The 10,887-nt window shown below is 45.9% G+C and overlaps 5 protein-coding genes across 7 annotated transcripts; all 5 read left to right on the forward strand.

Annotated features, from left to right (window-relative positions):
* Positions 1 to 2,630: 2,630 nt before the first annotated feature.
* On the forward strand, positions 2,631 to 3,284 carry LOC112350346 (germin-like protein subfamily 1 member 16). Its single transcript, XM_024686334.1, has one exon. It carries the CDS (start codon positions 2,631 to 2,633, stop codon positions 3,282 to 3,284), a length of 654 nt encoding a protein of 217 aa, XP_024542102.1.
* A 2,334-nt stretch (positions 3,285 to 5,618) lies between these two features.
* On the forward strand, positions 5,619 to 6,272 carry LOC112350347 (germin-like protein subfamily 1 member 16). Its single transcript, XM_024686335.1, has one exon. The coding sequence runs from the start codon at positions 5,619 to 5,621 to the stop codon at positions 6,270 to 6,272; it is 654 nt and encodes a 217-aa protein (XP_024542103.1).
* A 161-nt stretch (positions 6,273 to 6,433) lies between these two features.
* Positions 6,434 to 7,913, forward strand: LOC9647764 (UDP-glycosyltransferase 85A7). Its single transcript, XM_024686418.1, has 2 exons — positions 6,434 to 6,964; positions 7,010 to 7,913. Exons 1-2 carry the CDS (start codon positions 6,481 to 6,483, stop codon positions 7,897 to 7,899), a joined length of 1,374 nt encoding a protein of 457 aa, XP_024542186.1. The 5' UTR covers positions 6,434 to 6,480; the 3' UTR covers positions 7,900 to 7,913.
* Positions 7,914 to 7,947: 34 nt separating this feature from the next.
* Positions 7,948 to 9,210, forward strand: LOC9647441 (50S ribosomal protein L13). 3 transcript variants are annotated; one of them, XM_024686419.1, is made up of 5 exons: positions 7,948 to 8,240; positions 8,355 to 8,540; positions 8,618 to 8,788; positions 8,862 to 8,993; positions 9,045 to 9,210. In XM_024686419.1, the coding sequence occupies exons 1-4, from the start codon at positions 7,983 to 7,985 to the stop codon at positions 8,988 to 8,990; spliced, it is 744 nt and encodes a 247-aa protein (XP_024542187.1). In that variant the 5' UTR covers positions 7,948 to 7,982; the 3' UTR covers positions 8,991 to 8,993; positions 9,045 to 9,210. The 3 variants fall into 3 exon arrangements, with proteins under 3 accessions (XP_024542187.1, XP_024542188.1, XP_002981358.2); XM_024686420.1 differs by having other exon boundaries at positions 9,049 to 9,210; XM_002981312.2 differs by having other exon boundaries at positions 7,949 to 8,240; positions 9,080 to 9,210.
* A 338-nt stretch (positions 9,211 to 9,548) lies between these two features.
* On the forward strand, positions 9,549 to 10,682 carry LOC9647442 (small RNA degrading nuclease 1). Its single transcript, XM_024686421.1, has 5 exons — positions 9,549 to 9,916; positions 9,978 to 10,106; positions 10,159 to 10,278; positions 10,335 to 10,404; positions 10,456 to 10,682. The coding sequence occupies exons 2-5, from the start codon at positions 10,041 to 10,043 to the stop codon at positions 10,488 to 10,490; spliced, it is 291 nt and encodes a 96-aa protein (XP_024542189.1). The 5' UTR covers positions 9,549 to 9,916; positions 9,978 to 10,040; the 3' UTR covers positions 10,491 to 10,682.
* Positions 10,683 to 10,887: the final 205 nt, after the last annotated feature.

Raw genomic sequence — 10,887 nt, forward strand, 5'->3', positions numbered from 1 at the left:
AGAAAACCAATCAAAATAATATATTTCCATATTATCATTTTGATTATTAATATCATTTACCATATCTAATAATTTCTTATTAAATAAATCAATAGTATTTCTAACCTCAACAAGACATCCAAGTTTGTCATAATGCATCCCAGCTGCATTAGAAAATAATTGTAAATAGCTAGGAGCACAATCATAACGAAGAAGATTCATTACCATAAAATATTTTGCATCAGAATTATGTAAATCCATAATACTAGATTTGATGCCCTTAACTACGGCTGGAATTGTAATATTCATCACATATGCAAAATTTGGCATGCCATAACCAAGATCATTGCCACCAATTTCAATATAATAAAGTGCTTTTTCATATAGCATTTTTTTTTATCAAGTTTAGCACCATTTTGATGATCGTCAACTTGTTGTTTATGCCATATAAAATCTGAAATTTGAGCAGACAATATATGAGGAGTAACAAAAGATGTGTTATAAACACTAGGTGGACGAACTGTTGCTCCAGCATAGCCAAAATTTAAACTTGTAAAATAAGTACCATTATAAGTTAAACTTGGAGGCTCAATATCATCCAACTTCAATTGACGAGCTAAATAATCAATAAATACATACCCATCACAAAATCTTCCAGTGGGCTTTCCCAGTGTAATTCCATATGGTAGATGTCCAGAAAGACTAAATGCACCCAAGCCCGCTGCTACTGCTTCAAGATTGCGATTGCCAGTATCTGAGAGCGAATCAGAAAAACTAAAGATTGCACTAGGACACAATTTTTGTTCAAAATTACGAGCATCACCATAAATCGCCAGCAAAAGGAAAAAAACAAAAGCAAAAAGACTAGAGGCCATTAAAACGAATGAAGGTAACAAAATGATTTAACCTTCTATACATTGGTCTAGAGTTATGTTTATCTGAACAGCTGATATTTTTGTATGAGCGAAAATATATATATTGTTTCTATAATACTATATAAGTTATGTTTATTTCCACATGTGATATTTTTGTATCATTTTTTTTATGCTAGTGTTGTGAAATAGTTGCTATTTTATAATCTAGCTTCAAAGTAAGGAACTCGCCAGCAGCACTTCCTAATGGTTGCCTAGAGCGTTCGAGCTCCAGAAGTGATCCTGGTGACATTTTCCCCACTACAGCTCATAAACATCCTACCACGATGATCCTTCTCTTATGAGCACAAGTTCGAGTTGTAACCAGGCTCTCACTTCAATATCTGCATTGCAAAAGTGGACTGTAAACAAAGAAATACTGCTAGCAAGTGTTCCTATACAATATCTCTTTGCATCCTTGACTTTACTAAAGCGAGCACTCAAAGACTTGCCTGGAAAAATTCAATCCAAGTAAAGTGGAACCAGGCATGGCCCGTTCCTCGATGTCACAGTTGATTGTTCTTCTTTTCTTCTTTGACACTGCAACATGCTCTCCACTCGGGCTCGTAGTATGGCGAATCCGCAGGAATCCCATCCATTAAATTCTTCTCGAGGCATTTCGTTCAATTGGATGGAAAGCGACAATTTGTATGAACATGAGATAGTCCAGTCCGGTGCACAGTTTCTTTCATCGTGCATTTCGGTTACCATTTGACACCCATCCGACTCTGGATGTCACGCAAATGAAGCTTGAGACGCGCAGACATATCCATGAAAGCTTTCTCAAGCGCTAGACATTATTGCCTGAACTCCTTTTGAGACAAATAACGCGAAAGCTCTTTCGAAATATGTCCATTGGCTCGGCGCAAAGTTTTCGATGAAACACGTCCGTTCAGACAAGCTTACCTATGTATCAATGGGATTTCTTGTTCCCTTGCCAAGAGTTTCCACTCTCATTTGTGGTACTTGCGTCCTTGTAAAATCTCTACTTTCACTGTTGAGCTCTGCAAGAAGGACCACCTCGGGCTCCTCCTGAAAGTGTAGAAGGACTTCCGCTCTGTCGCCAGGTTGCAGTTGGTCACCGCAGACTATCTTATTTCCTGTAAGCACTTTCCTCTTTCATCATCCTCTATCCTTTCGACAAGTCGAAGTGAAAGAGTGAAAGCTGGACAATGTTCTTCAATCGATCAGCATGCTTGAATCATATGGCAGTTCAGGAGAAGTTTATCCGGCGTATTCGCTCAGGCCTCCTTTTATTTCCTGCGGAACATCACAGCACTCCAGCTCTTCCTGCAAGAAAAGGATTGCAAAATCCACAAAAAAATAGAAGCTGATCACTCACCTATTGCGCTGCCGCGCCCAACCGCCGAGCTGTGTGTGTGTGTGTGAGAATGGAATACCGCCTTACCAGCCTTTCAAATGAGAAGTTTCCCTTCATTATAATTCTTCGGAAGATGGATTGAATGTAGCATCACCTTCATTCTACTGATAATGGCTTCACCACTCCTGAAATATAATGATTTTCAGTTTTGATCAAGTCAACCATGGTTTTGATCAAGTCATTTTGAACCAGTGAAATTAACGTGTTCTCCTGTGTCCCAGTAAAATGACCAAGTCAGATCTGGAGTGCTCACAACTCCTATATAAACTCGAGGGACCTCCTCATACTCCTCACTCCATTCCTCAGCAATCACAACAAAATATCAAAAGCTTCGATCAATCTCTGTGTGAACATACAAGATGTCCTACAAGTTAGCCATTTGTCTAGTTGCCATTTCCGCCATTGCTTTTGTCCATGGATCAGATGAAGATGCCCTCCAGGATTTCTGTGTCCGTGACACAAACAGCAACACCAACGTCAATGGATTCATTTGCAAGCCTGCAGCTGCAACTCTAGCCAGTGATTTCAAGTTCCAGGGACTCCGGAACCCCGGGAACACCAACAACAAGCTCGGTTCAATGGTCACCAATGCAAATGTTGGTGAATTCCCGGGAATCAACACTCTTGGAGTCTCTTTTGCGAGGATCGATTATGCCCCTTACGGTGTCAATCCCCCTCACGTCCACCCACGAGGAACAGAGCTCCTGTTCGTCCAGCAAGGAACACTCTACGTTGGATTCGTGAGCACCACCAACAACACACTCTTCGCTCAAACTTTGCATCCAGGGGACCTCTTTGTGTTTCCGCGTGGCCTAGTTCACTTCCAGCTCAATCTTGGAAAGACACCTGCTGTTGCTCTTGCGGGATTCAATTCCCAGAATCCTGGAGTCACTCAGGTCGCGAAAGCAGTGTTTGCATCTAACCCTCCCATTTACGATGCCGTCATCGAGAGGGCATTCCAGATCAATCCCAAACTGATCCAGCAGCTCAGGGACCTCATCAAGCAAACTTAAGCAATTTGTTCTCGTAAAGATTCTTCAATAATAATCAAAGTTATTTTTAAATGGTGTGACCAGCAAAAGAGCAACAAATATCGCCAGGAAGCTAGCAGCGCAAGGATTGTCTGTGACAATCATCAACATCGACGGCATCCAGGAGAATCTAACACGGACATGGAAGCACATCGAGCACCAGGACATTCGCCTCGAATCCATTCCAATGAGACTCAAGGCTTCGGCACAGACAACTTGAATGATGCCGCTGCTTTCATAGGTGCCGTCTATGATCTGGAAGAAGCACTCGCAGCCCTCCTCGAGATCACAAGGCCTGTGTCATCTCCTATTTCTATCACCTCTCAGCTCCGCTCGCCGCTGCTAGAGTAGGGATTCCTCTCGTTGCTTCTGGGCTGGAGCAGCGGCTTGGGCTTCCATTCACTATAGTCATTCTTCGCTGGCAGCAGCTGGATTGTCTCCAGTACATCTTAGATCTCTTCTGGAACTCACTCCTTTCCTTGGACACTAGGAAACTTGTCTCCAATCTTCCTGGCTTGAAACCATTTAGAGCCGAGCATTTGAAAGCAGCAGGGAGACTCATACACAACGAAAAAGAACTGTATATAACTGTTTATGAATGAGTGGTACTTGCATATTCTTGATGCTCATGTGTTCTTGATGCCACTACTATTTAACACTTTTACCTACTCATGATCAAGTGCCTAATTCATACACAATCTAATCTTGAATCATGCATAGCAAGGATGAGATGATGAAATGTATATGCTTCCGAGGCATGCTTCCAAAGAACCGGGTGAGAGATCTCTTCAAGCTAAACCTGGCGCTAAACAACACGTCTTGAGCCGTAGCATGAAACTGAGAATGACCAGGACGAAGACGAGGCCAAGTCCCTAGAGTTTCAGACCCCGTCCCCAGATGCCAGGTTGATGTTCAGCAGCAACCTGGACAAAAAAATGAAATATACGATGAAAGAAACTGCGTACCAACTAACTCATGGACTGCAGAATGTGCGGACTATGTGTCTTCATAGTCTATGTTCATACAAATGGTCGAAATTGAACGAATGAGTCGAGATATTATACCTCATCTGGAGTAAGGAGATGGAAATCCCGCTGTGGAGCATGTAGAGAAACTCCTCTTATCGACAGCTGGAGTCTTGTCTCTTGTCAGTTCCCTCCATCAGACGGTTCCATTTGACAGCTAGCACTTCTTCTTTGGTGAGACTTCCAACAGTCTGACTCTGGATCTCACGTAAATCAAGTTTGAGAAGTGCAAATATATCCCTCAAAGCTTTCTGAACATTTGACAAGCGCCCCAGACATTATTGCCTGAATGCCTTTTGAGACAAATAACGCGAAAGCTTTTTTGGAATATGTCTCAGCAAAAGCCCATGAAAGCACCTAGCACATTTGTCAGCCATGAAACACGTCCATTCAGACAAGTTTACCTTCACAGCGTATATATCCATGCGATTTCTGGGTTCCTTGCCAAGTGAGCTCGCATCACTTGGGCAAGGGAACCAGAAATCGCATGGATATATAGGGAACCATTGCCTTAGTCCTCTTGTTGCAAGTCTATGGTACTTGTGTCTTAAAGATCTCTAGTTTCACTGTTGCGCTCTGCAGGATCGGGCTCCTCCTCAAAGTGTAGAAGGAATTCCGCTCTTTCACCAGATTGCAGTTGATCCCAGCCTCGAGCGGAAACTGTTGGATTTCCTGTAAGCATTTTCCTCTTTCATCATCCTCTAGCCTTGTCGACAAGTCGAAGTGAAAGGAACGCTGGACACTGTTCTTCAATCGATCAGCGTGCTTGAATCAAAACAGAGCAACATCCAAACCAAGATGGCAATTGAGCAGAAGTTAATTTGCTTCCCACAGGCAGGGCTATTTCCTGCGGACCAGAAAACGAATACAAAATCCACCGAAAAAATAGAAGCTCGATCACTCACCTCCGCTTGCTGTGTGTGTGTGTGAGGAGAAATGAAATGCCCTTACCTCTCCTCGTAGACCTAAACCCTAGCCTTTCAAATGAAAATTTTCCCTCCATTTTGAATCATCACCTTCATTCTTTTGATAACGGCTTGACCACTCCTGAAATAATGATTTGACACTATCGCTTGATCAAGTCACCTATGGTTTTGATTAAGTCACCTTGAACCAGTGAAATAAACGTGTTCTTCTATGTCTCAGTAAAATGACCAAGTCAGATTTGGAGTGCTCACAACTCCTATATAAACTCTAGGGACCTCCTCATACTCCTCACTCCATTCCTCAGCAATCAAGTAGCATCACAACAAATATCAAAAGCTTCGATCAATCTGTGTGAACATACAAGATGTCCTACAAGTTAGCCATTTGTCTAGTTGCCATTTCCGCCATTGCTTTCGTCCATGGATCAGATGAAGATGCCCTCCAGGATTTCTGTGTCCGTGACACAAACAGCAACACCAACATCAATGGATTCATTTGCAAGCCTGCTGCTGCAACTCTAGCCAGTGATTTCAAGTTCCAGGGACTCCGGAACCCCGGGAACACCAACAACAAGCTCGGTTCAATGGTCACCAATGCAAATGTTGGTGAATTCCCGGGAATCAACACTCTTGGAGTCTCTTTCGCGAGGATCGATTATGCCCCTTACGGTGTCAATCCCCCTCACGTCCACCCCCGAGGAACCGAGCTCCTGTTCGTCCAGCAAGGAACACTCTATGTTGGATTCGTGAGCACCACCAACAACACACTCTTCGCTCAAACTTTGCATCCAGGGGACCTCTTTGTGTTTCCGCGTGGCCTAGTTCACTTCCAGCTCAATCTTGGAAAGACACCTGCTGTTGCTCTTGCGGGATTCAATTCCCAGAATCCTGGAGTCACTCAGGTCGCGAAAGCAGTATTTGCATCTAATCCTCCCATTTACGATGCCGTCATCGAGAGGGCATTCCAGATCAATCCCAAACTGATCCAGCAGCTCAGGGACCTCATCAAGCAAACATAAGCAATTTGTTCTCGCAAAATTCTGCAATAATAATCAAAATTATTTTTACCGGTCACTTGTCTATTTAAACATCAAGCCAACACAATGTGGCTAGCCAATAATTTCTGAAGTACATGCAAGAAAAGGCTGCCACGCACTCCCATCGCACATAATTGGGGGGTTCTGCTAGGAAATGTAGAATAAGGGATATCTAGAAGAGGAGAACGCTATGGGTTCTCCCAAGCATGTCATTCTTGTTCCATTCCCAGCGCAAGGCCATGTCTTACCGGGTGTCTATCTCGCCAGGAAGCTAGCAGCGCAAGGATTGTCTGTGACAATCATCAACATCGACAGCATCCATGAGAATCTAACACGGACCTGGAAGCACATCGAGCACCAGGACATTCGCCTCGAATCCATTCCAATGAGACTCAAGGCTCCCAAAGGCTTCGGCGCCGAGAACTTGAACGATGCCACTGCCTTCATGGATGCTATCTACGATCTGGAAGAAGCACTCGCAGCCCTCCTCGAGATCACAAAGCTAAGTCACCCTGTTTCCTGTGTCATCTCCGATTTCTATCACCTCTCAGCGCCTCTCGCCGCTGCTAGAGCTGGGATTCCTTCCGTTTGCTTCTGGTCTGGAGCAGCGGCTTGGGCTTCCATTCACTATAGTCATTCTTCGCTGGCGGCTGCTGGATTGTGTCCAGTAGAAGGTAAGACTCTTAGATCACTTCTGGAACTCACTCCTTTCCTTGCAGATTCAGACACTAGCAAGCTTGTCTCCAATCTTCCTGGCTTGAAACCATTTAGAGCCGAGTATCTTCCATCCTACTACCGCAAAGAGTTCTACGAAAAGAGTGGAGGAGGGAAGTATTTCTCGCTTTCTCTGCGGCGAGTGGAAATCGACTCGTGCATCCTCGCAAACTCGATCTACGAGCTGGAGCCGCAAGTCTTCGATGCAATGCAGCAAGTTGTCCCCGGGAAGTTTGTGTCCGTGGGTCCGTTGTTCCCGCTCAAGGGTGGGGGCGCCAGTGAGATGGAGGCGAGCTTGAGGCCGGAAAGCCGGGAATCACTCGAATGGCTCGACAATCAAGCACCCAATTCCGTGCTCTACGTCTCCTTCGGCAGCGTCGCGTCACTCACTCGAGCAGAGATGGAGGAACTCACGCAGGGGCTCGAGGCCAGCCAGAAGCAGTTTCTAATGGTGGCCTCGCGGGATCTAGCTCCAGAAGTGAACGAGAGCTTTTTCCGCGAGTTCGGGGAGAGATTATCGCGGTCGGGAGCCGGGATGGTTGTCAGCTGGGTGCCCCAGTTAGCGGTGCTGCAGCACGGGTCCGTGGGTGGATTCTTGACCCACTGCGGCTGGAACTCGACGCTGGAGAGCATGAGCAATGGAGTCCCGATGCTGGGATGGCCCTGCCACTCGGATCAAAACACGAACTGTAAGTTCATCCTGGAGGATCAAGAAATTGGAATGGAGCTACGTGATAAAACCAGGACCGGCATCTCGATGGCGATTCGCAGCTTGATGGCGAGCGAAGAGATGAGGAGTAGAGCGTCACACATCGAGAGAGTCGCCAGAGAGGCCGCAAGCGAGAATGGATCATCATACAAGAACCTCCATGCTTTCATTCATTCTCTCAAGTAAAAGCGCCTGGTCAATGCATAGTCAATAAACAAAATAAAGTCAAAAGACCTACCAGAACCTAGGGCTGACGTGGCTCCTATCCCATGGCCATGGCGATGGCGAGCGCCTCAGCTGCGCGAACAACGTTTCTGGACGGTGGGGGGAGCTCTTCCTTCACGCAAAAGCTTGCATTCCATGAGAATGGCCTGGGATTGAGGGCTCCATGGCGAGGAGGAGGAGGAGGAGGAGGTATGAATCGCATCGTGCATTGTCGATTGAGAAGCTTGAGGCCAAAGACGCAATGGCCAATCATCCCCGAGCAGCACAAATGGATGTATGAGGACAAGCCCGAGCTCCAAAAGGTGTCCTCCTCTCATGCTTGCTGGAATTTTCATCTCTTTCTCTCGAGCATATCTTCTCTTTTGTTGAATCGTTCTTACTCATGGATCTATGGTTTTTTCTTGGATTTTGGTCAGGCAATCTGGCACAAATCCTACTATCCCAAGGAGGCCGATCATCCCAACGTGAGCAAGAAGTGGTACATTGTGGACGCGACCAACATGAGACTTGGCCGCCTTGCTTCCACCATCGCGTACTATCTCCGCGGCAAGGATTCGCCAATGTTTACTCCCAGCCTTGACATGGGATCCTACGTGATTGTGGTAAGAGCTTGTTCTTCCTGGTTCTTCCGCGATCACTTCCAGAGAAACCAAGCTATCTTCCATGGCTCGCTCCACAGGTGAATTCGGAGAAAGTCGGGGTGACGGGACGAAAGAGGACGGACAAGCTCTACCGGAGACACTCGGGAAGGCCCGGAGGTCTCAAGGAGGAAACCTTCGACCATCTCCAGAAGCGAATACCCGAGAGGATCGTCGAGCACGCGGTGCGAGGCATGCTTCCGAAGAACCGGGTGAGCGATCTCTGCAAGCTTTTGGCTCTCGTTGCTTCGCTCTTCCTTGGTTTACGTCCATTGTTTCTTGTAGCTGGGACGGGCGATGTTCAGGAAGCTCAAGGTGTTTAAAGGCGGAGACCATCCCCACGGAGCGCAAAAGCCAGAGCCACTGCCGATCAAGGACAAGAGAATCATGCTGGACATGGAGCCTCAGTTCTAGCTCGTAAGCTCTCCTCTCTTGCAAGTGCTTCTTCGAGTTTTGTGCTTTTGGTAGAAAGCTTGCGGATGTTTTCATTGCCTGGCTTCCAGATCTCCAGGAGGACCAACACAAAATCCTACTGCTTGGCAAAGCCATGGCTCCCAGCGGATCAACTTTTGGTTTGTGTGTATTCTCATCTCAGTAACCATTTTCCTGGGCTTCTAGAAAGCTTGCGAATTAAGGCCTTGCATCGCCGATCGGCATTAAATCGTCTAGAAGAATTTTCCATTCTTTCTCTGGCAATATTTTCCCTGGCACCAAGGAGGAGAGATTTGCGGCTGTGTCCACAAGACGTAGGTATTGCTTCTCATAAACTATTCTTTTCAAGTTTGTTCCCAGATGTAAATGGTGCTATATAATGCTTGAAACGCTCCAAGAGCTAACGCGCGCTTCGCGTACAAAAACTTTAGAAGCAAGGTAATGTACCCTGGAGCCATAGCTTCTGTTTTTGATTCATCAACGCTTGTTTCTCTCCCGGCCATTTCTTTCCCAGATCCATGAGATGGCTGAAGAAAAGAAATCGAAAAGTATTCATCTGGACTTCGGTATTAATCCTTGCATCGCCAGGCTTTAATAAGTAGCATCGAGCTCATTCAAGTAAGGAGACTGTGACTTTGATTGATCACGTCGATGGAGCGTGTCCTCACGCTGCGAGGCTGTTATAAGTATTCATCGAAGCATAGTAAGGAGGTACTGTCTGGTTTTGAGTGATCGCTTCGCTATGGAAGTTTGGCCTTCTTCTCCTGAGCAGGTTGAATTTCGCTGCATCCGCATTCGTTTCACTTCGGTTTCTGCAGCTTCTCGTTGAGCGGACTCGAGAGCATCCGCGCTTTCTGGAGCGTTACAAATCTTTCCAGTCCTACGCCTACAAACGCCGAGAAGCCGAGGTTGATCTTTCTATTTATCTACATCGAGTTTTAAGGGATCCGATCTGATCGTCTCTCGCAGGGATGGTACTACGCTACTTGCACGCCAGGAAGCGAGGTGAAGCTCCTAGCACTGGACTGAGAAATGGTTGAATGCATCGGCAACGAAGAGCAGATCGTCCAGTTATGCGTCGCGGACCGAGACTGTAAGGTACAGTCGCGGTTTCTCGTCGATACTTCTCACATTTCATGTTCTTCCGCAGAAGCTGGCGGACATTCTTGTGAAACCCAGTCGACCAGTCGTCGATTATCGCACTCCTGTTCATGGAATCACAGCGCAAGACCTCAACAGAGCAGCCTACTGTACTCAGAAAGATGCCCAGGTACTAAAATTTTAGATCTTTCTTTTGAGCCAAAGTTTTGTGATGGTTTCCTTCAGGATAACCTGGTAGAACTACTCACTCCTGGGACCATCTTGGTTGGCCATACGTTGTCCCATGATCTAGAAAGTAAGCAGTACTTTAATGTTTTTTTCTAAGCGGCAATACTGGGGTTTGAAGTATTGAAGATCAGCTATCCGCGGGTCGGAGTTTAAGGACACCTTGTCTTTCCTGTCCCTGTTTGATTCTCGGCTTTTTTCTTCCTTGGTATCAGCACCACTCTACTAGACACCATGTTTCCCATCCCAGCTCGTTGCTTTCCAGATCTTTCATCAAAGGTTTAAGAAATAAAGAATATATGGAAATATACAAAAGGCAATTCGCCATAAGGGTTAGGGCAAGCTTATCACAGATAGAGAGCGAGGAATGCAAGACTGTCATATTATTTTAGATATAGATGAAACGCTGGTCACGGAAGCAGAAGATTCGGGGTATGTATATCATGTAGCCGAAGCCTTTTACACACCAATGCATGCGAGCTGTGAATTCTTGTCAGCGCTTAATGCAATCCCCAACGTGTGGATGCACTTTTTTAGCTCCGGTAGGGAGTGC

Source organism: Selaginella moellendorffii, unplaced genomic scaffold (assembly GCF_000143415.4).
Source record: "Selaginella moellendorffii unplaced genomic scaffold, v1.0 SELMOscaffold_48, whole genome shotgun sequence".
Classification (NCBI taxonomy): domain Eukaryota; kingdom Viridiplantae; phylum Streptophyta; class Lycopodiopsida; order Selaginellales; family Selaginellaceae; genus Selaginella; species Selaginella moellendorffii.